The sequence below is a fragment of the Phocoena sinus genome, chromosome 15 (genome assembly GCF_008692025.1).
Source record: "Phocoena sinus isolate mPhoSin1 chromosome 15, mPhoSin1.pri, whole genome shotgun sequence".
NCBI classification, from domain to species: Eukaryota; Metazoa; Chordata; class Mammalia; order Artiodactyla; family Phocoenidae; genus Phocoena; species Phocoena sinus.
Genome location: NC_045777.1, coordinates 4,734,746 through 4,762,377, shown reverse-complemented (window position 1 = coordinate 4,762,377; position 27,632 = coordinate 4,734,746). Strand labels below are relative to the sequence as shown.

The 27,632-nt window shown below is 45.1% G+C and overlaps 1 protein-coding gene across 2 annotated transcripts in view; it reads left to right on the top strand.

Annotated features, from left to right (window-relative positions):
- The window catches only part of VAPB (VAMP associated protein B and C), a 47,699-nt gene extending 21,115 nt beyond the window's left edge, over positions 1-26,584 (top strand). The window contains exons 2-6 of one of the 2 annotated variants that reach the window (XM_032605676.1): positions 5,041-5,193; positions 17,025-17,128; positions 20,685-20,765; positions 22,695-22,871; positions 25,122-26,584. In XM_032605676.1, the coding sequence (XP_032461567.1) occupies positions 5,041-5,193; positions 17,025-17,128; positions 20,685-20,765; positions 22,695-22,871; positions 25,122-25,280 (674 nt within the window). In that variant the 3' untranslated portion in view covers positions 25,281-26,584. The remainder of the gene's footprint in view (positions 1-5,040; positions 5,194-17,024; positions 17,129-20,684; positions 20,766-22,694; positions 22,872-25,121) is intronic. The other variant, XM_032605677.1, reaches the window with a different exon arrangement.
- Positions 26,585-27,632: the final 1,048 nt, after the last annotated feature.

Below are 27,632 nucleotides of genomic sequence, written 5' to 3'. Positions count from 1 at the left end.
TTCCACAGAATGCTCTTGTGTTTCTTGATTGATAAGTTTATCTAGCCATTTTTGATGAAATTGTCAATACCTGAAACCTGATGTCTTACTGTTGAGAATCTCGTTTGCTGGATTATGACCTTCTTTCCTTGACCTTTAAAACCAGCGCTTTATAATGCTGAGACTCCATTTTTGTAAGTAAGACTGAAAAATTAACTGTTCCTGCTTTTACTTTTAATGCTATGCATATTTCTGCTGAAATTGTATTATTTACTTTCTAAGGCCAATTCTAGATCTTCTTACTGTTTTAAAATACAGACTTTAAAATGACAATAAGCCAAACCTGGGTGGAAGAAATAGTTTATACTGGGCTTAGTTTTATCTTAGTATGTTTTAGGGCATGTCATGGAATTCATATTCCCATTAGTTAATGCTATTCATGAGCATCTATCCGACTCACAAGAATTTTCACAGATGAATATGCATAATATAGGGCATGAAGAACATTATTCAAATTGTTAAAAAGGAGAAAAGTTAAAGCTTTAAGGAATATTCCTAATTTCTCCCAGATTCATGTTGCTTCATTTTTTGGACCTCCTTTTTCACATGTTAGATGTTAATTCTTAAATATCTGTATAACTATCTGAAATAAGGAAGATTAGAAAGAAAAATGCTTAAAAGGAGGTGCTGCAGTGCTAGAGATACCAAATCATTTTTTTCATCTTTTAAAAGAAAAAAGTCTAATCTTTGAAGATTTCATTTGTAAATTGACTCTGTTCATTGGTGATAAATATGCATGTTGGTATAGGAAAATCCCATTTTTTACATAATGCTTTAATGGAAATGGCAGTTCTATGAAATGAAAATGACTAGTAAAAATATGAATGATTCTCATAAGCCCGTATTACATCATTTTTATTGAGGTTTTTGTGTATTCTGATTCATTAATAGAGGGGAAAAGGAGAACAGTAACATGATTTGTTTCCTATAATTACTCAAATCGAATAGAATTTGTTTTCAATAAAATTCTTCGAGTAAATTGCCCAGGGAGAGGAGAGAAGGGTTGGCCTGTTTTTACAAAATGTCATGATTTTTACACATGAGACTTTGCTATTTTATCAATGATGTTGTTCACTTGCATATATTTTTAGTGTAGTTTATTCCAGATTTTTAAAAATAAAACCTATGTAAGCCCAAGAAATCTCTAACACTTAATGGCTCAGGATTGAGTGTTGAGGGAGAAATCTGGGATATTTATTTTATTCTGCTTATTACACAAATATCGTTTGTCTTTCAATAATTTAGACTACTTTTTAGGTGAACCTTATAGGCTGAAATATTATTTAGATTGCTATGTAATGGGTTAACTGGTGTTATTTCCAAAAACAGATTAGTGTTTACAGTTAAATTTGCTTTATTTTTGTGGAATACCTAGAAGAAAAGGTCATTGTAAAGGATAAAGACACTTAAACTCCCCCCTCTGATGAGGCAGGGTGAGGAGGAAGAGACGGGAGAAACTGAACTGGAAACAAGTAAGTGCTCTTAATTTCATCACAGTGGAATCTTGCCAGCATCCCTATTTTCTGCTTAGTAAACTTCAAACCACCTTAGAAAATCCTCTGTTTTTTTGGATGTGTTTGTGGGGCCTTATGAATTCTTGGCATTCTGATCTGAAGATGTTTCCATGTTCTTGAGGCAGAATTTTGTTGAAACAAATAATTTTAAGCTTATATCTGCAAAGCTTTAAGGCCTGTTAGTTTATGAAGCACCTTCAGGTTGTCAGTGAGAGTACTGTTTTCCCCCTTAGGCCTTATATTTGAAAGCGCACCCCTTTTCAGGTGTCTCACGGTTTTTGTCTGTTTTCTTCTCCTTTCCCCCCCAGCATTGTGGGGTCATTCGAGCTGGAGCTCTGCTTATATGATTGGCATGTAAGTCCTTGTGATTGGCACCTTTTACATGAGGGCCAAGGAATATATGTACATCGTGATTGTGCCCGTGTAGGTCTGTCTGAGCTTGTGTTTGTGTGTTTGTTTAATTGCTTTCTTTGACTCCAGAAAACTTGAGTTGTGTTTAGTTGTTCTTTTTTTCTTTTACCATTGCTGAAGTGATATCCACTTCAAGCAAAGAGACTTAATGGGAGATCAGACTTTCTCCATCTTCATTCTGAGCCAGCCTGCATGTGTTGGAGAGTGGAAAAGGGTAGAGTCATGGAGAGCTGCTGCCTCCATAATCCCGAAAAGACTGCCTCAGCAGCAAGTGTCTTTTTTCTCCTGAGAGGCCGAAAATTTGATACGAGGATGGAGCGTGGTCAGCATCTGGCTGTCCCTCACTGTGGCTGAAAATCCTGTTGGGCCACAGGGTACCCACCCTCCTGTGTCAGCTCTTAGTTCTCAGTAAGGAGATGACTTAGCATGTCAAGAGAGGGTTGTGTGTGATGGAGTCAGTAGGCGGGATGAGATAGCAGAGGCTTTGCCTTTCCCCATGCCTGGCCACAGCTGGACCTACAAAGTGCCTCCTTCTTGTGGCGTCCAGCTTGACTGCCACGGGGCCAAGGGCAGGGCTTATTGGAAAGGTAAGCAAATGGAGAAATTCTGTCTAGGCATTTCATTCTTTTTTTTGGGGGGGGGCGGCGCTCTGCCACGTGGCTTGTGGGGTCTTAGTTCCCCGACCTGGAATTGAACACTTGCCCTTGGCAGTGAAAGCGTGGAGTCCTAACCGCTGGACCACTGGGGAATTCCCTAGGCATTTCGTTCTTGAAGGTGTCATTGCTCAAAGAATGGGAATAGCTTTCAGTATAAGTAACTACAAAACAATAGATAATCTAGTAGTATAATCAATCCTGCTATAACGCGGCATATGCATTCCTAAAAATCGCCATCCTATACAGAATAGCACAGTAAAAACCATAGGACTTAAGAGGAGGAAACGAGGTTAGGTGCACAGCACTCAAAACCTTTGTTGGTGACACACACACAAAGATAGGAACCTAATGCAAGCAGAAGCACAGTTTTGCGCACATTAAATGGCTCGGAAATATATACATACTATAATAAATATGGCACTTTACCTTGAAAAAGACCTGAAGTTTGCCTGTGGAAGTAGGTGTTGGAAGAGAGTTGCAGTTTGTGAGGTACTGAAGTGGAGGAAGGAGGGTTACCCGAAATCACAGGGAAGGTGACACCAGGTGAGGATGGGTGTGGCCCCTGTCCCACACGGTGAACGGAGGTGCTGGTGGGTGATTGAGGTGTGTGTAGTTGTGTATTTTGTGTACTTCTATGCCACTCGGTGCAGCTGGGTGCAGTTTTCTGTGATCACTTAGCGTTTCTTGCAGACAAAATCACACATAAGCAAATGTGAAATTCATTTTATGCTCAGACTGTCCCCGTAATATGCACATCAATCACATTGAAACAGATTCACGTTTTCAAAATAAGCTTCTAGCAGAACTGGCTGTGGTTTATTTTATTGGAATTGAGTCCCTTTTCCTTTCTTTCTTTTCACCGTTATTGATTTCTTAATTTATATTTGTTAAGCCCACATCAGATTGATTTTCCATGCCCAGAGCACCTCCAGAGGCGAGAACGCAGCCTGAGATTTTAATTTTGCTAGTGGTAATCCACGAGGTACTTGCTCCTTGGTGAGTGACTCTCAGTCTCTGTCTCTGTCTCTGTCTCTCCCTGCCCCCTCTCTCCACACACACCCCTTTACCACGTGCCAGGCACAGTGCCGGAGATACGGAAACTGGTATCATTCTTGTCCCCAGGAGCTTAGAGTCTCATTGAAAAATTTTCAAGGCGCAGATTTAAACGTCTTGGTTGTGGATCTTCTTCGGGAGCAGATGAACCAACTTCAGGTGTTTCTTAGTTTGTGAACACAGGAGCACACGTACCTCCCCACCCCATCTCTTACTTCCTGTGAATGTAAAGATGGGGTAAAGAGCTTGCCTGGAGGAAACACAAAGACATCATTGATTTACATAGTGAAAAGATGTGAATTTGAAAAGGGGTTGAAGAGGTCCTAAGAGACCTTGTAGCTCACCCCCCCCACCCCCCACCCCCGATTTCTTGATAAGCCCTAGTGGTCAGGTGTTGGAGAAGTCTCAGAGTAATGTAAATGGTATGATCCCATTTTTGTTAATCCCCCCTCCTCACTCATGTATGTGTGTACTGCTTGTGTAAGCATACGTGATGTGGAAACATCTCCCATATTGTGAATAGTAGTTACCTCAGGGGACAAGGGAAAGCTGATTAACTTCCTCTTTATACATCCTTTATTATTTGGCTTGTTTTAAGAAGCATGTTTTACTTTTTTAATTAAAAAATCTAATAAAGTAGAAAATGAATAAATAATAATGATAAAAAATACCCTCAGGGCACTTTGTTTCAATCTTCCCAGTACCCTGGGTAGTTGAAACTGAACGTGACGTTTCAGGGGTGGGCTGCCCAGCAGGACTCTGAACTTGCCACAGCCGGAGATGATGTTAACTTTTCTGCAGCGACACTGTGTTGCTGTGGGGGCAGTTTGTGTGTATAGACCATTAGCACCTCAGCGTCGTTCTTGCCTCTCTACCACTGTTGGCACACTCTGCCTTTGATAATCATTTTGGACCCGGGTCTAGTCCTTTACATCCTCCCTGTTAGATTTCATCTTGTTATTGTGGAAATCAGTGTTCAGCATAGGTTAAGAACTGGCCTTGGATTCAGGCTGCCTGGTTCCAGATCCTAACTACCGCTAACTAGCATGAAGACTTTAGACAGGCAGTGCGTCCTCCCGAGCCTCAGTTTTCTCCTCCGGCAGCAACCATGCATCTGTGAGGTGTCACGGAGACACTGTGTGCTAGAACACTCACTAGGCCAGGTGCCTGGTGGCGTGGTGAGAACCTGGTGCACGTTAGCTGTTACTGGAAGTGCGTCAGCCTCAGCTGGTCTCTCCCGTCCATCATAATGAGATGGTTTTGGATTAACCACATTTGCACATCCCTCCTGACCCCAGACCATAAATCAGTCTTTCTTCTAAACGATCCTCCTGAGATCCCCAATCAATCTCTGTCTCATTCCACAGGTCCCTTCACCGACGTTGTCACCACCAACCTAAAGCTTGGCAACCCGACAGACCGAAATGTGTGTTTTAAAGTGAAGACCACGGCACCACGTAGGTACTGCGTGAGGCCCAACAGTGGGATCATTGATGCAGGGGCCTCTATTAATGTATCTGGTAAGTTCTGAGAATGAAGGCCAACAGGGTGGGCTAAGAAGGCCCCCTAGCAGTAGTGGGATCTCTTAAAGCTTGTATGTGCAGTACAGCAAAATAATATGGTCGTTTTCTCCCCCACAAGCCCCCGCCCTCTGATTAAAAAGCTCTGTGGGTCCCACTCACCTCTTGTTCTTCCATAATTAAAGTCTCTTTAGTTTAACGCTTACAGCCTTCGTGCCTCAATAGTTAGAGCAAAATTAAAGTGGTAACTTCAGACTTGGCTTCAGAATGAGTTTGTTTTTCACTCCCTTGAAATTAAATCTGCCCTTTGGCAGTAAATAAAAAAGGGCTAAACAAACTTAATTTTCCTTTGTGGGAGAAAGCTAAATGGAGTTATTTTCTTATTTAAGCTAAATGATTTCTGACATTAAGCTCATGTCATTTCCAGTGATTGGTAACTGCACTTTACTGATTGTGAAAGGGTAAGGGAGATGAAGGCTGAGGAAATTGGAATATATTCAAGGGGGCAAGTTCTGTGCATGTCTGATGGGTTTTTTCCCCCTCCTGTCTGAGAGGGCATATATTTTCCAAAGTCCAAATTTTGAAAAGATGCTGGTAGAGTACCCAAATTGAGAATTGGATTTCAGAATTAAGGAGATGTAAGTGATGGGTTTGAGTTTAAATGTATTTTTAGAAATGGAATAAACTTTTAGCTCATTAGAACTTCTGGATCCAACAGTGCTTTTTGTATTTGTGGAGGAGCTGTGGGGGAGTGTGTGTTAATCCTTTAAGTATCAGGAGACTGTCACAGAAGGTTCTGCATCATTAGAAACTACTACTCATTTGAAATGGGTACCTGGCTGGCTTTTTTCATGACAGATTTTGATTGTGATACATTGGGCTATTCATTTGACACCTAAAAGAAAATGACTCACCTCTTTGGAAAGATACAAGGTGTTTCATTATCTGATCATTTCTGCAAACTCTTGTTCCCTACATCCATTGGTCTCTCTCATTATGGTGCGCTCACACCAGCTGTCCCCTTGTGTGTTTGTCCCTGAGGCTGCAAGACCTGATTTGGACTCTCACATCGGGTTATTATCCAGGAGAAATCAGGAGGGTGGCAGCCAGCATTTACTGAGGGTCTCCTCTGTGCTGGGCCTGCACACATGTCATCATGTCATTTCTGTTATCTGCCCTGTGCAGAATGCACTGTTACCCCCATCGTACTAAGAAGGGGGCCAGTGACAGAGCGAAGGTGTGGACCATCTTGATTGGCTCTGATGCCCAGACGCTCCGAACTGCAGCATGCTGGTAAAGGAAGGGGCCCAGGGTGTTGGCATTTCGGTGTTCCTTGGATCCAGAGGGTTTCAGTTTTTCCATTGAAATCAAGGGCAGCTGGTATCTTTAATTCCCTTTTTAAAATTGACTTCTTTACCTCTTGATTTCCTTGCCCATGTCAAATTTGAGTAAGGTTGTCAGTAGGTGAGACTTAGATGTTTTCACAGTAGACATGGGGCAGCAACATCGTTTTCTGAGTAGTCTCAACAGGCAGTTGTACAGTGTAGGTGTGCTTTCCAATACGAGGTATAAGCGTGTGTGAGTGTATGTGTATCTCTTTCGGAAAGATTCACCCCTCCCCCATCAGAGGAATGTTTTTTAAAGTAATAACGAACCCTGGGCATTTGTTTTGATTTATGTCTGCCTCTTTAAGGAAGACCAAGATTTTGTGGTTGTGGCCTTCCTTTTGCAGATAAGAAGGTAAGGTTCAGAGAGTGGGCGTGAATACCTACAGGCACACGGGTGATTAGTGGCCGAGCTAGTATTTGAAGCCAGGTGTCTGTCCTGATCTAGTGGCTCTTTGGTGACACTGAACTGCCTCAACAGTGTTAGGGGATGGCCCCACTTACAAATGAATGTAAAACAAAATACCTTGGCTCTCAAAATGTCATGTACTTGGGGAAAAAAGCCACTGAATAACAGAATGTCCACGTGTCTGCAGACCTTCCTCCTAACGAGACAAGATTATGTTTACACATGAGAAAGGCCTCCTTTGTTTTTATTTGGTGTGTATCGGTCTCAGTGCTTGGGGTGCACCTGGGTGAAGCCAGATTTTGTTGCATTTTCGGGACAGCCTCATCAGCCGGCAGAGACCAGCCTCCACTTGCTGGAGTTTTCCGTGCTGAGGGGCCGCTGTATCATTTATTAGACGTTCATGTCTTGGGGTAAAAGCACTGCGCTTTTCCAAGGGTCCTGTTAAAATGCAGCCACGTGATGGCATCTGGGTGAGGACGTGGGGTTCCCGGGTTCCTGCGGGTGAGAGAGACTGTCCTCAGGAGAAGGAGGCGCCCGGCGGCCGGGCAGCGCAGAGGGCTCGGAGGCCGGCCTTCCCTTCCCGCGCGCAGGAGCGCGCGGCTGAGCTGGGCTGCACCCGCTCTACTCAGAGGGCGTTAGAGCTGGGCTTCGGAAACCTGAACCGGGAAGCCCAACCCTGCTGTTTAGCCTGTCGACTGACCTGTGCCAATACTCTGAGCACCCTAGGTTCCAGTTTTCTCATTTGTGAGGTGGAGAGAATGGTATCCGCCTCACAGAGTATTTACCAATGCTGAAGGATTTTAACGGGAAGCGTGGTACGAGAGTGGGATTGCATTTTTCTTCCACTAGCTTTGACCAAAACTGGCTAGTTTCTGTTGAAGGTGGATCGTACATATTTGAATTGCCTTTTTAGAAATAAATCAATCCTATACATTTTACTCATTTATGAAATCTTTCTAATTTAAGAAGAAATTTTTGTTTTTCTTCTTTCTATAATATGCATTTGTTTTATAGTGAAAAGTCACTAGTAAATTTTCAAATACAATCTGTGAAAAGGAGGTCATCAAATCAACTGAAAATACTACCAGCATTGCCCTGCCTACCACACAGAATGTCACAGCATACCTGAAAAGGACGTGACTAGTACGTTATTTTTTTCCCATCTCTGAAAACCCTTGGGATGTGCTAGCTGACAGGAAAGGTTATAAATCATTCTTTGAGAGAGGGGGGCAAGGAGGAAGGGAAAGAGGAGGAGGGGGATGGTATCCACCCATGGAGCTGGCAACACAGACTGAGGTCTGAGGGCACACAGATCAGGGTTTTGATGGGGGATTGAGACTTTCTGGCTGTCAGATGTCTTTCAGACACACCCTGTGAAACTCTTCTCAGCTGTCAGCTTAATCTGATATTCGCAGGACCTTACATTATGCATCAAAAGTCCAGACGCTGACCTGTCATGTCTTTTCTTCAGAAGATGGCACATCACTCATTGGGTCCTTAAAAAAAAAAACAACTCTTGTATAAACTCAGGTGGTAAAGTTACAGTTGGAAACAGGTATCACCTAAACTTCTTGTGTCGGTAGGTGAAAACATGTGGACTTTGCAAAGGAGTGTTTGGGGATCCGGTCACTCGGGTCTCTGACTCCTTTTCTTTGTCCTTTAGATAGGTGCTCCTTGCATCTCTTTCTGACAGCCCCTTCTGGGATCTGTGCCTGTTGGATGAGGCAGGCAGTAGGTGGGAGGGTGCTGGGTGCTTTGTGTTTGCATTAATTGTCCCAGAATGCCATGGTTTTGGCCCCTTGCCCCTTGATACGCACCATCTGCTAGAGACGGTTTTGAATTATTCAAATCTGGACCTCAGCAAAATAGGCACACTTAAATGGAGATTGGAGAAGAGGAGATTGGATTTTTTCCTCTAGAGATTTTAAATGCAAGGAAAATAGAACTTTTTGAATTAATGAATTGTTTGACGCAGTGGGGGGTCTCCATTTGTTCTAGCTTTACAAAATTAATCTGTTTTCTGAACTGTCTGGTGGGAAAATATTTTTAAGGTAGATAATTTCTGAAAATGTCTGTGGTAAGCTGTTAGTGGTTGTGGTTTTTTTGTTTTAATACTGCAGTTTAATAATGAGGGGGTTTTCCATTAATATTCCAAACCATGTTTGCCAGCGGATACAGCAGGTGAAGTGGTAGAATTATGGGCCCATCAAAAATACTTACGCTTCCTGTAATATGATATTAAGTTTAATATTTTTATAGCCTTCACTGAATTCTAATTTCACTGAAGTAGCAAGCACGCTTCCATTTGCAGTTCAATTATGCATATTGGTTGCCTTTGTACCAAGGAAATTAGAAATGCAAGCTATCTGTTTGGTGGGGGGGGGGCGTTGGAAAGAGTCATTAAAGATACCAATATGTAGGCACAGATACACTTTACTAAGTGTACCCTGGGAATTGAAAATGAATTAAAGACAAACCAACACAAATCTTCTAGTGTCTGAATCTGTGTTTTAAATTAAAATTCCGAGAATTAGGGAGCAGTGTTTATTCCTGACATATAGCCCTTTTCAGCACTTATTTCAGTCACATTTAAAGCATAAAGTTCTTCCAGTAAAATCCCGAGGACAGAGAATGAATATCAGCAGCTCTTCTTGGATGGGAACATTGGTCAAGTAACGTAATTGGGTAGTACTGCGATTGACAATTAATCCTTTTAAGATTTTGCTGACTCAGTTTAAAGGAGCCGCTTGCTTGCCCTGGACCAGCCAACCTTGGGTTGCAGCTCTTAGGTGATTAGCGTCCGGAGTGTAAGTGCCCTGCCCTTAGAGAAAGAAGTCAGGGATTCATCCGTCACGTGCTGATAGTGGGAGCTAAATTTGGAGGTTTTGGCATCTTAACAGCCTCATTCTTCTTCGATGGATCGTTTGCTTTGGAAGTCTCTGATAAACAGAACCTTTTCATAAGTGGTTTTCACGAACCAGCTTTATGACTCTCAGATGAGAACAACTCACATTCATACTTAAAAGATGTCTTTAATCTTTTTCACCAGATGAGATTCTGGTTTTTTAAAAAAGGGGGAAATTACCAACAGTAATTAAGCTTCATCGTGCCTTTAAAGATTTGTTTAAAGTTTACTGTAGGGACTTCCCTTGGTGGCGCAGTGGTTGGGAGGCTGCCTGCCAGTGCGGGGGACCCGGTTTCGAGCCCTGGTCCGGGGGGATCCCACATGCCGCGGAGCCGCTGGGCCCGTGCACCACAGCTACTGAAGCCTGTGCGCCGTAACTACTGAGGCCCGCGCGCCTGGAGCCCATGCTCCGCGGCAGGGGAGGCCACTGCAGTGGGCGGCCCACGCACCACAATGGGGGGTACCCCCCACTCGCCACAACTTGAGGGGGCCCGCGTGCAGCAACGAAGACCCAACACGGCCAAAACTAAATAAGTGAATAAATGTATAAAAAAAAAGTTTACTGTAATATTGAAGTTTCTTAAGGAGAATCCTGTTTCACTTTTTATGAGTGTAACACAATTTCCTTATTTTTTACATTTTTCAAAGATGATGATCAAGAGGACTTTATCCAAGTACATTCAGTACAGCTCACTTAGCTGAAGTACATTCAGTACAGCTCACTGCAGCGTGGCCGAGGAGCAAAAACCAGGCGTGGCTTCGGAGCAGCCAAAAGTAATGTTCCTTTCACTGGTTACAGCACCTTTTGCACATTCTACACTTAGGCTCCCTAGTCTTGACTCTCCTGTTTATACTCTTACCTTAGACTCTCTGTTAACCCTGTTCTGATGTCCAGCCCATCACAGGCCAGAGTGAAGGGCAAGGGCTGCGAGCGGTGGCCACAGTGAAGGCCTGGACAGGAACACCGCAGAGAACAAGTACGGGAAGGTAACAGCAGGGATCCGGGATTGCCGGAGCCTCAGGGCACACCGTTCTCCCTGTGCAGTGGGTCAGTCCCGAGGGACCTTGCTTGTGGGTCGTATTAAGGTGGCATGTAATGGATGTTGATAATCAGAACACGAGAGTACTCAGGGACGGCTGTGTGGTATTCCAGTATAAAGTGTTAATGGAGATAGGAAAGTCTGTTGGAGCTTTGAAAAAAGATGTGCATTTTAAAAGATATTTATAAAAAAGAGTGAGTCAGCCATGTTCTTCGGCCAGTGACTGCATATTGCACACCTCATTTTCCAGTGATACTGGGGTACATTTGCCCTGTAAACGCTGCACAGATAAATCAGTGAGACTCTGAGGGGTCTGCTATCTAAGACGGGCTGTACTGAACTGGAAACTCCTGTAGAGAGCACAAAGACAACTCAGTGTCAGCCAGTTTATAAATAGATAAAATTAATTATTTACCTTCTAGACTCTTAGTTCCATCCATGGGTCCCTGAGTAGACAGAGGTCCAGGAAAGTAGTCATGTTTCCAACATTCTGAGCATCCTGAAGGAAATAATACATTTACTCACGATGAGGCACCCAGTCTCACTAAAACGTCCGCTTCGCTCTAGGCTAGAACTCTGTCCCCTCATTGTGGAATACTGGCTACCATAAGCTGATGACAGAGTGCTGGTGTGTCTCTGATTAGTTTCAAAAAAGTGGAGCAGTGACTTCATTATGACATTGTAAATGCAGCTTAGTAGAGAACAGTCTTTTGACAGAGGCATGAAAGCAAAGACAGAGTGCGAGAGCACAGTGGTGATGAGAGGATTGGAAACCACTGTCTTAAACCACGAGATGAGGAGTGAGTGGCTCTGGGAAGTGGGGCAGAAGAGAAGACAGCTGGTTGAGGATTAAAGAGGGTTTCCTCTCTCTGTGCTGCCCAGGGAGATTTCTGGGGGGAGCATGATTCCAGAGGGCTTTGAACGTTGGAAGGGAAGAGGGGGCACACTCCTCAGCCAGTGGGAAGCCGCAGGTTAGTTCCCAGAATGTGAGGTAGCAAAGCGTGAAGTCCTGGTCTCAGCTTAATTGGGTAGAAAAGGCGAACATGTGGGGAGAACTCTGTATCAGTAGTGTCCGCTGATAGAATAAGATCCCCAGTAAGACGAGAGTGTGAAATAGCATCCCAGTAGGAGCTGCGGCGTGAGGAGGTGTCGTGCAGCATGTGTTCTCCAGGTAGGGTGCCTGGACCGGCGGCAGCAGCTGGGAACAGGTTAGAAATACGTGGAATCAGAAACTGGAGGTGGGACCCTGCCACCTGTGTTTTGACAAGCACTCCAGGTGGGTCTGATGCACCCTGAAGCCGGAGACCCCCTCATGACAGAGTCAGACTAGTGGCAGGTTCAGAGTCAGATGAAGCCCGGGGAGGTGTGACATACTGAGATGTGAGTAGGGCAGGGGGACCGAGAGGGATGTGCCAGCCTCCTAGGCCCAACGTGATAAGAGGAGACTTGGGTAACGACAGGAGAATACCTGCGTACGGGGGTGTGGCCAGCACCATATGCACACCTGTTGGACCAGCAGGGAAGCCTGTTGTTGGATCATATCAGTAAACTGAGAGAACCAGGCTGTGGACTTGAATTGATTGTTTTTTACTTGGGAAATAGGCTTTTTTTTTTTGTAGCAGGTTTCTGGTCCGAGGAATTTCGTGATGGTGAGTAGGGTGTTTAGGGGGAGATTAAATTTGTAGCGTTTTCGGGCTCTGCAGGGCAGCTTGTCTGAGAGAGAGACCGGGAGGAGGCGGGGAGATCTAGCTGGAGAGGCTTAGGTGTTGGGGGGTGGGGCTGAGCTGAGATTGTGGTCATGTGAACAAGGAGAGGGACATTTTAAAGATAAAATTCTGAGATTAAAAAAATAATAAAGCGTGTGTCGAGGTGCTTGTTAGACTTTTATTCATTGGCTCTGTTGCCATTATTATGATGCAGGTGAAGATGATCTGTGACCTGCTCGCTCAGGTTCTCATAAGAAGCTTTTATGCTGCATTTAATCAAGTCATTTCTCCGAGGGTGTTTTGTGTGTGTGTGTGTGTGTGTGTGTGTGTGTGTGTGTGTGAGAGAGAAGCGGCATATATTCTGCATTTCTTCTGAAGAAAGTCTGATCTTATTGATCCAGTGTTTTATGACCATGAAGGCAAACGCCTTCTTTTCCACCTACTGCTCTAGGTGGAAGGAGAGTTGCTGCGGAAGTTCACCAGCGGCCACCATTTTCACTCAGCTTAAAGTTTTCACCTTGCCAGTCTCACCAGTGCATCGGGCATCTGCGTTTCAGTTTCATGAGTCCCAGCCTTTGCAGAAGGGGTATTTGACCTGCCGCCTCTGCTGTCTCCAGTGCTCCTGTAAGGTGATTTGTTACCACCAGTACCCGCTTCTTTATGTGCTTACATTCTTGTTGAGCCTCGAGGTCTAAATGTCAGTTACATCCTCTTGAGGGTCTTCTAGCTCTGCACTGTGGCGACCTGGCAGGCAGCCTGCTCTAGGCCTGGAGTTGGACTGATGCCACCTTCAAGGTCCGAGGGTGGCAGGGGGGTCTCAGACAGCGCCCTTCTCCAGAGGTGGAGCAAGAGGTTGCAGGGTGGTTTGTTTAGCAGAGCACGGGGAACCCCAGTCCCCTCCCTGTAAGGGACACGTGCGCGTGCACGTGTGCCTCTGTCTCCTCCCGAGGCCTGGGTACATACGGGACTCAAGACTTGGTTTGTGTGAGGTTGCTTTCTGTTTCAAACTGCACATTCTCCCAAGAAGGGGACGACACAAGGCCACCAGTGCCTTCACTTGAGTTATTAAAAGAGCATTTTCCTCCTGGAGGGGCCTGCGAGGCAGCTTGATGGAGAATGACGGTGGTCAGACCTTTTGGTCTCAGGGCCTCTTTACACTCGTAGAAATCAAAGACCAAAAGAGCTTTCTTTGATTTGTGGGTTGTATCAATATTTATCGTATTGCAAATTAAACTGAGAAATTTAAAAAGTATTCTTTAATAACAACTTTAATAAATACAGTTATATGCAAACAGTAACATTTTTAGTGGAAAATAACTTTTCAAAAAAAGTATGGCTTTATTCAATATGTTTTGCAAATCTCCTTGATTTCTGGCTAAATAAAGAGAAGACAGGCTGGATTCTCTCAATTGCTTTTGCATTTCAGTCTGTTACAATGTGTTGTTTTGGTGAATATATATGAAGTAAAACCACCTTTACCACAGATATGTATTGGAAAAGGAAAGGGTATTTTTAATAGCCTTTTCAGATAATTATAGACATTATTCTTTGATACTGTATCAAAACTTGACAAGTGACACTTCCTTAAAGTTTAATACAGTGTGGAATCTGACACCCTGTCAGTGAACCGTTTGAACTTTGTTTCACTAAAATGCATTGGTTTCTCTTACACTTGATGGCTTTGGTAATATTATGCTAGCTGAGTTATACAGATCTTCCAACTGTTGACATCTCATTATACAGTATCAAAAAAGTACATTCGTTACTATTCCCACTGATCTCATTGGAAAAGTCCTTAAATCTTCAGGAAACTGCGAAGCTCTTGGTGGCAGAAGGAGGTTTTCCAATATTCTAACTTTTGTTTGAATGCCTGGTTTTTGTCACCGGCAACAACTATAAGTTGTTTTCCTTAAAGTGACAGGTTCACTTCATTCATTTTTCAGGAAAATATCTGCTGTATACCCAGGTGTGAATAACCATAGTTTTTCTGTCGGTTGTCCTTTCAAGTAAAAGGTTCCATGAGAAAGCGTCCAGTTGAGCTCACAACCCAAACAGTTGCGCAGGTGCTTTTCCCAAGGCAGCAGAAATGCTTGATGTGTACTTGTCATTTCATCGTACAGAGTGCTGAGATGCATCGTCAAGGGTTGGACTTTAGTAAAGTCTGCCCTCGGGCACTAGCAGTTTCACCCACCGTTGGTTTTGTGCCGATCACCACTTCAAATGTCAGTGCAGTGGGAAAAGCATGTGACATGGAACGTCTTGGTATTATGAGCAGTTTTGATTTTATGGACCGCCTGAGGGGTGGGTCTCGGGGTCTGGGAGTGACACTTCGAGAACCTGTGGTGTGGAAGTTGGACTGTGGACACAAAGCCAATGTGGAGCTCTGGTTCCATCAGTTAATACGCTGTCCATGGGACCCCAGGGAGGCCACTTAGCCTTTCCAAGCCCTGTCTTCTCATCTAGAACATAAAGACATGGCCATCTTTATGATTGTTGTGAGGACTGATGGGAGAACTAAGGAAAATATTCCTTCTTTGGTGCCTAGTCTGTACTAGGCCCTAGTAAAAGTTATTTTCCTTTTTTGGGACATTGCGAAGGCACTGGGGATGGGAGTGTGGGGCGAGGTAGAGAGAAAAAGGAAGGGTCAGTTTGCTTTAGAACGTGCCTGCAACCCAAGCCCTTCTTTCTGGCTTACACCTCCTGGAGGAAGGGGGAGAAGAGTGGAAAGGGAACAGCAGGCCTTCCTGGGGCTCTTTATGTGGGGTTGTCTTAGGGTCTCTGGACCCATCCATTCTCTGTGTGTGATCCAGTGTCACTGGAGCTAAAGAGCCAACTTCTCTGAAAATTAACCGTGTCTTCTGATTGTTCTCATCTCCTGGGCATTGGGCTCGTTACAGATAAGACGGAGGGGGGGTGTTTGTATTTCTCTTCCTCATCATGGGTGGTCCTGTAAGATACGTGATGGTGGGTCTGCGGTGCGTGCAGGATGTGACCCCGTCGCGAATTGGAGTGTCCATTGTGGCTGAAGGGGTGCTGACTGCACGTGGCTCCTGGTCGAAGTTTTGCTGCTTCCCAGCACAGTGACCTTGAGCAGGTCCCTTCACTTTGTCGAGTCCCTTCACTTTGTTGAGTCCCTTCACGATTCCTTTATAAGCTAGGGCTTAGGGTAGGTGCCCTGCATCTGCTGCAGGGGGTGGTTGATTGTGAGGCTTTAAGCACCTGGGAAGTTCTAAGTGGTGTTCAAGGGCAAGAGAACACTGACGAGTGCCCAGCAGCAGAGGTGCTGGTGGAGAAGGACAGGACTTGCACTGTCAAGAGGACAGAGAGCCAGCCCCTCATGGTGGCCACGAGCACTGGCTTTCCAGTCAGACCACCTGCGTTGGAGTGTCCACTCCTCCACGGTGTGACCTTGGGCAGGTTAGCCAACCTTTCTGCACTTCAGTTTTTTCATCTGAAAACAGCCATCAAAATAACTTCCACAACATTACCTGCCTTTGAGGTAAGGATAAAGCTGAAGTGCAGAGCTGAGCTTCTGGCCCAAGGGAGACGCTCAGTCCCGGGGAGCTCTTATCAAGGTCAGGGCTACAGCGGGCTTTTCCTGTGTATGGAAAAGTTAGTTTTCAGGGAACTTAGTGAGATGTGTGGTTTAGTCAAAGGCTTGTAGCAAAACCTGTATTTGAAAGCAGCTGTCATTTAATGGGGTAGGGTGGTAGGTCCTAGGGCAGCCATTCAGAACGGGACGGCGCCTCGCTCAGCGCAGTGGGTGTGCTCAGTCAAGGGAGCCCTTATGTGAGACTCCCCTAGCTGCTTAGGGAGAAAAAGGGTGTAAGCTGGTGGTGTCTTCTCCATGCCCTGAGGGTGCTGGTTCTGAAAATTCTCTAACATTCTTGGCAAAATTGCATTTGAAGCATTACTTTGATGACCTTGACGTGGGAAATAGGACAGAGAGAAGCTAAAACAGTTCCTTAGATGTCTTGGATTACTCTGTTTTAGTTCCTGAAGAGATCATTCGCATGTATCTTCTTGAGCAAAACAGGCACAGGTGTTTCTACCTGGTTGACCTGGATGTAAGGCCCGTAGCAGATGTTTGGTCAGGTGTGCCCTAGAGGCAGACCAGTGGGCTGGGAATCAGAAGACCTGGGTCCTGAGCCCCAGTCCTGGCTCTGCCACTACCTGCAGGTGGACCTTGGGGAAGTCCCTTCAGTTTCCTGGACCTCAGGTTTGGGGCCTGGTCATCCTGACCTGCTCGCTTCACCTGGGGCTTCTGAAGGCTCAGATAGAGAGTTCTGGTAAACTGCTTTACAACCAAACTACAAGTAATTAACGTAACAAATGGCTGCTGGTAACCAAGCTCTGACCCTCCTAATGAAATATTTTCTTTCTCAGTGATGTTACAGCCTTTCGATTATGATCCCAATGAGAAAAGTAAACACAAGTTTATGGTTCAGTCTATGTTTGCTCCAACTGACACTTCTGATATGGAGGCAGTAGTAAGTACTGAATGCTTCTTATTTTTTTCAGTAATTAAAAGAAATGATTAGGTGCAGATTTGCGGGTGCATGCATTTCAAAATGTGTCAAAATTGATTTTAAAGGGGAATGGTGCCTTCAAGGAGGTTTGTGCTTTGACTGCCTTTATGGTTTTTCTAAAACTTTGATTTTAACATTTCATGTAACTTTTTAGAACACTCTTCTTTTCTGACTTTTATATCTGGTTGCCTTCAGCAGCTCCTTCTTCTGGTGGATTGTGTCTTGAATGGTCTGAGGATTCTCTCCCTTCACCCCCCTCCCATTCCCCCCACAGAAAAGGACAGTTTTCACTATAGAGAACCTTCCTACCACATCTTCCCCATCTTCCAGAACCCAGAGGGATGGGAGAGAGTTGAAAACTAAATATCCTTCAACCCTTTAGGCATTTTTTTTTTCATGCTTGGTTCTGGTAAGCATGATTCTGGGTTTTTTGTTTTTGTTGTTTTTTTTTTCCCCAAGTTTCCTTCATTTTTTTCTTTTCCCCTGCTTAAATACATGTTTAACTCTGTCTCTTAATTTTGGTAAAAATAAGATGACTTCATTTTCATAAAATAAATAATTGATACATTACAGTTGGCCCTTCATTTCTGTGGGTTCTGCATCTGTGGATATGGGCCAGCGGTCCTAGCATTTTATGTGAGGGACTTGAGATTTTGGTAGCCGTGGGGGCGGGGCCCTGCAATCAATCCCTCGTATTGATTTTTCTAGAAGAAGACTATAATGGTAGTTCTTCCCCAAGGTTTCCCTTGAATAAATCGGCAGGCATCCTGGTGCTGTGAGTGTGTATCACAATACACGGATAAACCTTAAAAGAATCCACAGCACCAGTGAGGACAGACGGTGTAGCCCTCACAGTTTGGGAAAGGAGGGCAGGACTGCCGCAACGTTTTCACCGCTTTGCGGTTCGCCAACTGAAACTAAGAGACTGAAGTCATCCGAGGAATGGCTGCAAATTTGAGTTAGCTGGGACGTACGCTGTACCGCTGCTTCTCTTTCACAGCTGTACACTGGGCGCTGCTTTCACGCACAGCCCACCTTCGTGTCCCCGTGTCACCGCACAGCGGCTGCTTTTCATCTCGGAAAAGCATAACCGACCACCTTCACGCATGTCTAACTTCTGGGTAGGAAATGAAGGGTAAGCTAGATATTTGGGGGTTTCAGAGAGATCAGGGAGAGTAGGCTTCCTTTAAGATTCCTTCGAGGAGGAATGACTGTTGAGACATTCACTACTTTTATTTCCTGGAACATGATGTGTCACTTCGTGTTACTTTGTGTGATCAAGGAAATGTATGGCAAATGCAGAATGTGGAATATCCAAGAATATATTCTGTTTGGCTTCCGCTGCATGGCTTGGTGAGAAGAGCATGGGCTTGGGTGCCTTGGGTGTGAAGCTGAGTTCTGCCTCTTACTAACATTGTGGCCTTGGGCGATGTTCATTAACTCTCTTGAGGGTTTGGTCACGTGTAAAATGGGGATGAAAACCTAGCTCACGTGGCTGTGGTGGGATTAAATGTGCTGTGTATGTAGAACTTGGCATAGCGTCTGGCATCTGGCAGCTGTCTGAGCACTCTTACAGGCCAGGCACTCTATGTACAATAAAGGTGAATTTTGCTTCCATGATAACTTTTATAACAGTTAAACATTTTTTATATGAAATGTACATTGTTGGAAATTTTGGCAATATACAAATGAGCAAAAATAAAACTAAGGGACCTGTAATTTGTTTATACTAAACCCAACCACTGTTAATGAGAGCCCTGTGCTCTTTCTTTACTTTAAAATATTTTTCTTCATATTGTGATGTACAGAAAGTTGAAAAAATAGTAGTGCCTGCTCATCTAACCTTTACTAAGGTGCACCGTTTAACATTTTGCCACGTTTGCTTCGTTGCTGTCATAAACTTCCTTTTTTGCTGAACTACTTGACTGTAAGACACAGACTTCATGACCCTTCACCACCTAACTGCTTCAGACAAGGCCAGTCTCTTACGTAGCCACAGTCCCATTGTCACAGCTAAGAAGCTTAACATTAATTCCGTAATGTTTGATAGAGAAACTCATACCCGTAGTCACCATTTTCCAGTTGTTCCAAAAATGGCCTTTAGTTTTTCTTCTCCTAGAGCACCCTCACCCTTTTTACAGTCCAGGCCAGTTGACTTGCAGAATGTCCCACATTCTGGATTTGTCCAATTATTTCCTCATGATTAAATTCAGGTTAAATGTTTTTGTTTTCTTTTTTTTTATTTTGGCAAGAACATTCCCTAGGTGGTGTCATGTGTGATGCATCATATCAGAAGGCATTTAATGCCGTGTTGTCCCTCTTTTGGTGACACTCAGTTTGATTACTTGGTTAACATGGTGCATGCCAACTCTCCCCAGTGTCAAAGCACATTTCCCCCTTGTGGTTAATAGGTAATCTGTGATACTCAGAGTGATCAGATACTTGGAGACCACATGAACATCCTGCTTGCCGGCGAGCAGTCTTTCACTTGGTGATTTTTGGCGCCCAGAGATGATCCTTGCCCGATGTTCTTTTGACACACGCACGCAGGCACACGTACGCTCTGTGTGTGTGTGTGCGCGCGGGCGTGCAGAGGAACAGACTTAAAATATTGCTTGTGGTTTCTTCACTTAACATCCTGCGAATTTTCCCCATGCGATTAAACACTCCTCAGTATCCCTTGAATGGCATGCTGTTCCATTGACTGTACCTGCCATGGTTTATTTGGTGGTTCCCTATTGTTCAACACAAAGATGATTTCCCATTTTTGGCTCTTGGTACTGTGTTGCTCTCGCTGCCTCCTGCATGGTTCTAGGGTGAGGGTGGGGGGGTTCGTTCCTTTTTCTGTATTGCAGCCTTCCTGCTATGCTGGTCTGTAATGATCAGAACACCTGGGATTCCTGTCCTCCACTGCCAAGAGGAGGAGGAGTAAGCCAGAAGTGCATCGTCCCAGGACATGGATTTAGTCAGGAAGATGTTACTACCAGCACACCGAGGCAGTGGGGGTCAGCCCAGACAGCGGCGATCACAGGGAGTGGCCTGCCAGTTCTTGTGCCCTGTTGGTAGTTGGCAGTGTTCTAAAACCACTCCCAGATAGCGCAGGCTTACTCTCTCTTAAGAAGGACGTGCCCTGCGAAGTAAGTTGTGTTTTCTTAAGGAGAGCCCAGATGTCCTTAGGCCATCCAGTTGCAGTTTAGAAGATTCCTCTTGGGTCAGCGGTGGTCTTCTCTGTCCCGTGTGCTTCCCGCAGACTGGCGACAGGAGGAGCGCTGGTGGGCTCTGAGGGGTCCGGCAGCAAGACTGGGGTCTGTGAAGAAGAGTATATATTCAGGAGAGCTAGTGCGTTTAATCTTGTCATGTTAAAAGTATTGAAATCTCAGCAGACTTAAGTGCTTTATTTGATATACGTCAGGGCTTTCTCATTAAGAGTATTTTTCTGAAATTGTCAGTTATAGGAAGAAAATTATTCTTCCAGCAGCTTTATAATATCCTGATTATTAAATTTAAATTGTTTTAGTGGAAGGAGGCAAAACCGGAAGACCTTATGGATTCAAAACTTAGATGTGTGTTTGAATTGCCAGCAGAAAATGATAAACCAGTAAGTATGTTTCTAGTTAACGGTAATTGACGTTGCAAGCTGATGCTTATTTGCATACCGTCTCCCGCAAAACCAAGGTTTAAGTTGGCAAATTATTTTCCTTCTTCTGATGTATGAGGAAAAAAATAAGCCGAAGTTAACAAGTAAGTGGGCCTTCATGACATCTGCCTTTGAGAGACTTGCAGAAAGACAGCTAATTGAAACATTTTTTCCCTTCGAAAAGTGCAGCCTGTTGAAATGTCATAAATTCCGAAGAGCTTCTGTGACTTGGCAAAGTTATAGGTTGCTATTTAACGGTGGGTAAGACCAAAACGGAATAATTTGCCGTTTATCGTGGTGCTTGGTGGACAGGTGGCGGTGAGCTCTGAGGTTCTGTTGTTTTGCAGAGTGCCGCCTGTAGGCTTCCCCGTCTACACTTTCCCTCAGCACCACCTCTCTACCCCTTGAACCCCACCCACCTCTTCAGTGAAAATATGCTTTTAGATTAGGATTTCTCAACCTCAGCACTATTAACACTTGGGCTGGATAATTCTTTGCCGTGGGGGCAGTCCTGTGCCTTGGAGGATGTGTAGCGGTATCCTTGACCTCTGCCCACTAGGTACCAGTAGCACCCCCTAGTTGTGACAACCAAAAATGTCTCTGGATATCGCCAAATGTGCCTTTGCTGGGGCAGAATGATTCCCTGTTGAGAATCGCCCCCTTTGCTTTCCGAGCGGGTGAGGGCAAGGAGCGACTTCCTCCAGGCTGTCAGCTCTCTTTTCTCTGTGTGAAACCCAAGAGATAAGCCTGTGTTGGCCCTGGCTTGTGACCGGTTGGAGAGAGAAGATTGTATCAGTAATGCTAATGTGGACCTCCCTTCAACCTAGTCAAAAAACTTATAATAAATTGTATTAAAAACACAGTTTAAAACACATGTAGAACATTCAACCACCCTGGCTGTTAACAGCTGGAGGTGGGAAATAGAAATGCTCACCTTCTCAACATTATCCATAGCCGTGTCCAGGAATGCTGATGCTTTGTGTCAAAACCACGTAGCATTTTCTTTCTGCTCAATAATTGACCACTATCGTTATCCTGTTGGTTTGAATGGCACTGGTCTTTTTTTCCTTCCCATTCCCATTCCAGTCCTGGGAAGGTTAGTTGTGGACGCTGTGAGATCTGTATTCTGGCCCTAGCTCTGTGCTAGGTGATTAGCTCTGTAAGCTGGGGCCTTGCCTTTCAGGGCCTCACCCTTCTCACTTGGGAGAGACGAAGGGTAGAGCTCCTAGTTTTCAGTTTGCTGCATGGAACCCCCAGGGCAACGATCCCCAGTTATTTTATTTTCCCGACACACCTGAGTGCTTCTGTGCCCTCCCCCCACTTACTGATCCGTCCTCGGCCGGCCTCCAGAGTGTGTCACAGCGCAGTCTTGGCCGAGGAGATGGAGGAATGTGGCGCTTCCCCAGACTGAAATATTGTAGACACTGAGTTTACTGCACCTCCGTTCCATCTTCATGAAATAAGTCGCCCTCTGTGTTACGTCCCCGCTGGCCTTCTTCCGAGACCCCCACTCAGCCAGCCCTGGGGGTGTTCAGACCTTCGTGGTGACAGGGATTTGTGGATGATAATTCCTAAGCTTGCACCATTACAGTGTGCTAATTTCTGCATGGCAGGAATTTGATAGTGCAGAATGCACGGCCCCTTCTCTCTTTCTTTGAAGTGTTAGTCTCAGCTGAACTTCATTATTTGCCCTCGTCCATAATTTCTGGAGCGCACTTGCTGTAGATTATTAAGACACTGGATAAAGTGATCCATATTAAAAGTAAATGTGACATTTTACAGTGTGGATGAAACGCTACCACGTGTGGTGTTTGCTGAGAACTACTTTGCATTAAAAAGTCCATTATTACATAGTTGGTGACACTTGGGCTTTCATTTATTTCTGAACAGCATGATGTAGAAATAAATAAAATTATATCCACAACTGCATCAAAGACAGAAACACCAACAGTGTCTAAAGCTCTGAGTTCTTCTTTGGATGACACTGAAGTTAAGAAGGTGATGGAAGAATGTAAGCGGCTGCAGAGTGAAGTTCAGAGGCTGCGGGAAGAGAACAAGCAGTTCAAGGTAACAGCGTTTTATTTTCTGATCATCTGCAGGCAGCAGGGGCTTTTTCGCTGTGATCTTGGGTGGGGAAGCTGACGGACCCCTGAATTTGTGGAGTTGTTTTATATTTGCACAATATAAACTCTTGTCACCTCGTATAAAAGCAACAAACAAACAATCCATTAGTGTAAATTGAAATTCAGTTCTGAGACTAAAAATAAAACAGCAGTGGTTATCTTGAATTCACATGTTCAAACCCCACTCCATCCCCACTGGATGAGAATCTTTTTTAAGTGGGTAAATACTGACCTGTATTCTGTTTTAACACAGGCATAATTCTGTTTCATGAGGATCCTAAATAGGTCTAGGCAGTAGGGTCTCATCCTGCCGTTAACGCGGTGAGGAGACTGGAGATGGGAAGCTGTCGCCGTACATGGGTGGAAATTACAGGGAACCAGAGTCTCCAGCTTGTGGCCACTGACCCGGTGGTTGGCATTGGAGGGAAGCAGGTGCACTTCGCTTGGTCTTGGAGGCCTGCGGTGTTGTGGAAATGACCAGCCAAACTTGGGCTCGCTGTGAATCTTTTTTAGTCACGGCCGCTCCCAGGCCTCTGTTCGCAAAACCCCTTTAAGGCCCCTTCCAGTGTTAAAAGTATGTCTGTTTCATACGCAGTATTAAAGAGAGCATTTCTGAACGTCTGATCATAGGGTCTTTCGTTGCAGCTTAAATCTCGAGGCCGATCTGTTCTCTGCATCGTGATCATGTCCCCCAACCACACGATAGGCTTTTTCACTCGTTCACTGCGTAGCCCCAGGCACACGTCATAAATTCGTGGCAGTTGACTTTTCCTTCTCTTATTCTAGCAAGGTAGTAGATACAGGAGGGCTGACAGAGTTTGGGAAATGGCATCATCTTCTTTCTTGGCAGTAATCTTGATTTGACTTCTCTTAGTAAGGAGTAAATTATGAAGCTGACACGCTACTTTTTGGCTAAAAATCTAAGATACGCCTGGAGGTTCTCCTTGAATGTATTGCTCTTCAGAAACAGACTTCTGTGCCATTTAAAGTGATAAATAGGTAGAAGTAGCTTCTATATAAACCCAATAAAATAAATGCTGTATTGCTGTGCCCATTTTCTTTTTTTAAAGTTAATCGAATAGCACCAGTCATTTATCACTGTGCAGTCGTATTGGCCATGCCCCGTGAGCACAGTGTCTTTTAAAATATTATCAGACGAATCTTGACATTAGAAGATTCTTTATCTTGCCAAACACTGATTTCTTGTTTTGTGTTGTTTCATCCTGTCATTTGGCCAGCACATTTCCTAAGGTCCTACCTTGTACCCCGCTCTGTGGATACAGACACGGGCAGTCCCTGCCCTTAAGATAAGCTCCCTGTTAACCAGGGTAGCCAGGGAGGCCCCGACACGAATACTGATAACAAGTGTGATGAGCGGTGCCACCGAGATGGCCATGAGTGTCACGGAAAGTCTGCTCGATGGGTTGGATGCCTCTTGTCTTCAAGACCTGCTAGGCACTTGGTGAATGTGAATGGACTGAAGGAGAAGAAGAGAAAGTGCAGCTGCTGTGTGGGCGTCAGGGATGAGTCGAGGGGTAACTAGCCGGGGTAGGAAAACCTTGGTGTGTGCCCCGTTTGGGGACGTGGAGAAAGCAAAAGTTTCTGTTCGTACAGGTCTGTGTGTGCGGGGGAGAATGGCCAAGTTATCTTCACGTGTATGACAAAGAGAGTCATTTCTCTGGTGGGAATTCCATGCGTTAAGTAGGAAATACTTGAGATGCATGTATCAAGCTCATTTTACTATTACACACATCACAGTTTTGATCCAGCAGTCTGCCTGTAACTCATCAGATATCAACTATATACAGAGCTCTACCTTTGAAAGCTTCCAGGTCCCCCACTTGGTTGTTTCTTGTGATTCTTTTCTCTGAAGAGTTTTTTTCTGTAAATCATGGGGAACCAGGGAGTCCCCTGCTTAGATGTGTGGTATAAAAAGGTACCCAGCAGCATTGTGTAGGATGGATGGGAGAAAAGAGGGGCTCCTGGCAGTATTTTTGTGGTGGCCTCAAGCCAGCCTCTTCTTCTGTGTAGGCTTGTTTCTCCATTTGCAAAACGAGGAGGTTGGACCTCATCGTGTGATGGAGTCTGGGCATCACCGCCCCCCCCCCGCCCCCCACCGCGTCCCCCAAGCTGTACAGTTGACTGCTGCTCTGGTGCCTTGGACTGTCTTTGAAACGTGTGTTTGCTCCCGTAGGAAGAAGATGGACTTCGGATGAGGAAGGCAGCGCAGAGCAACAGCCCCGTTCCCGTGTTAGCTGCGGCTGGGAAGGAGGAGGGCCTCAGCACCCGGCTACTCGCGCTGGTGGTCTTGTTCTTTATCGTCGGTGTAATCATAGGGAAGATCGCCTTGTAGAGGCAGCAGGCAAAGGATGGTAAATTGGATTGATGGCTCCGCCATATCATGGGATTTAAATGTATCATAACCGCGTGTAAAAAGAAGTTAATGTATGATGACATCTCACAGGTCTTGCCTTTAAATTACCCCTCCCTGCGCGTGTGTGCTGCCGCACGCGTGCACACACACATAGAACATAAAATAACAATCTTAGAAAGTTTAACACGTGTAGTAAGTGATCGGGGGAAAGAATGATCCTTATTAATGACAAGGGAAACCATGATTAAATGAGACTGGCATGTTGGACATGTCATTTTAAACACTTGTAGCCTTGGTCCATGTTGCTAGTCACCTCTCTTCCAACACGACACTCTTCCTTGCCTGTTGGTGCTGGCGCTCGGGGAGCTGGAGCCCAGCGCGGTGGAGAGCGCATCCCCCCCAAGGCGTCCTCCCCGCACCGCTCGCTCCCTCCGGGCTGCTCCTCCAGGTCTGCCCCTGCCGTCAGTTCCCTGGGACTGATGGACAGAGTCTGAGGCCGAGAAGAACGGCGCTGTGGCAGCATCGGCTATGCTGGGAGGTGTATGTTGCCCGAGTGACCCAATACTCTGGAAATAGAAGTCAGTGAAGGCTTTGTTCTCTTAAAGGGACCAAGCTAGATAACCATTGGTTCATGTCATGAGATTGAATTGTTATTCAGAGATGTTTAATGCATATTTAACTTATTTAATGTATTTCATCTCATGTTTTCTTGTCACAAGATTATAATTAACTCTGTGGCCTAAAATCACCTGTGCTACCTAACTCTGCTGGGTGAAGCTGGCATTGCTGCTGGAGGTTCTGGGCTGTACACACACATGGAGGTGCGGCTCATTGGAACGTTGGAAAACAGCTGCCGAGAAGTGGTTTTCTGTGCAAATAAATGACGACTCTCATAGGGAGGGAAGTGCTCAGTAGTGGCAGTCAGCTCTAGGTGACGCTTTCTGTGGGGAAGGGTAGCCGATCTCTGTACTGTTCTTTCCTTCTCCACTCCTCAGCCTCCACTCACGCTTCAGCACACGTGCCCCAGCGTGGCCCTGACCTTCCCCGCGTGGCCCTAGCTGGGGATCAGGGCGTGTGAGTCGGGCAGCAGAGGGGAGAGCAGAGGAGAAACCGGCTCGGTGGGGTTGGGAGGGGGTGGGAGAGAAACGTCAGATGATCCGTCAAGTAGTGACTGAGAGCTTGTGAATTAACTTTATGCCATAAAAGACCAATCCGATTCTGTTTGACTATGTAGCATCTTTAAAAGAAAAAAAAATTAAAATAAAGCCCCCAAATTAAGAGTTCTTTTGTCATTTTGTCACTTGTGCTAAATGGCGGGGGGAGGGAGACATTATTTTTATCATTGTTATTTTGTCATTGGAAGGTTGATTTAAAAATGAACCCTGTCGATGAGAAATAACATGTTTACTGTACATCCTGAGAACTCGCGGTAAATGTTGAATAGACCTCGTTCTCGACCACACACCCATGGCGTGAAGCTTTGGAAGGCCGGCTGCCCGGTTATAAATTAGTCTCCAGTCTCTATTCCGTGTGGACCCAGGTACTTAGGAAAAGGAGTGAGAAGACTGAGCTGGGAAGCATGTGCTTCCTGCTGTTTTCTCCAAGTGGAGTAAAACCTATCTGAGTGTAGGAGTTGCAACGAATTACTCTTCATGTGGCTTCTAATACCTCATGACCTTGAAAGGAGAGTGATTTGGCGGGGGGGTGCCTCAAATAGTGCCTGGGGATGCAGTACAGTCCCATTCCTCTAGAGCAGGAGTTGGTAAACATTTTCTTAAAGGATGTTGCCGTGTGTGCCATTAAAACTTTATTCACGAGAACAGCTGCTGGGATTTGGCCCGTGAGACTGGAGTTTGCTGGCGCCTGTAGTCGAGTGACCAAGTTCTCAAAAAGAGTACCTGGGACGCTTGTGTTTTAGGTCTTTGGAAGTGACTAAGTGTTTCGTGTGCATCTAGAAGGAATTCAGCTTCTCCAAGGATGGTGGCATTTTGTGTGTAGCTAAAAATCAAAATCTAAAATCCAAAGTTGTCTCTTAAAACTAATCACCCTGTGAAACCTCTTTCTGTTTTAGGGGCCAGGACTTGGTGAGCACCTGTGGAGCTTTTTGACTGAGAGGAAAAAGGGAACACCTCCCCCCCGCCCCAGGGAGAGGAGGAGGGTGGTGACGGGCAGAGCAGACACCATGCCAGTGACCCTGGTCAGTGAAGTGTGTGTCAGGGAGGAGAACGTGTGTGGAGCAGGCACCGCTCTGGTTCAGGGACCATTTTAAGAGCCGCAGACACTCAAGATCTCAAACCTGGAGAAGCACGCACTTTTTTTTTTTTTTTAATT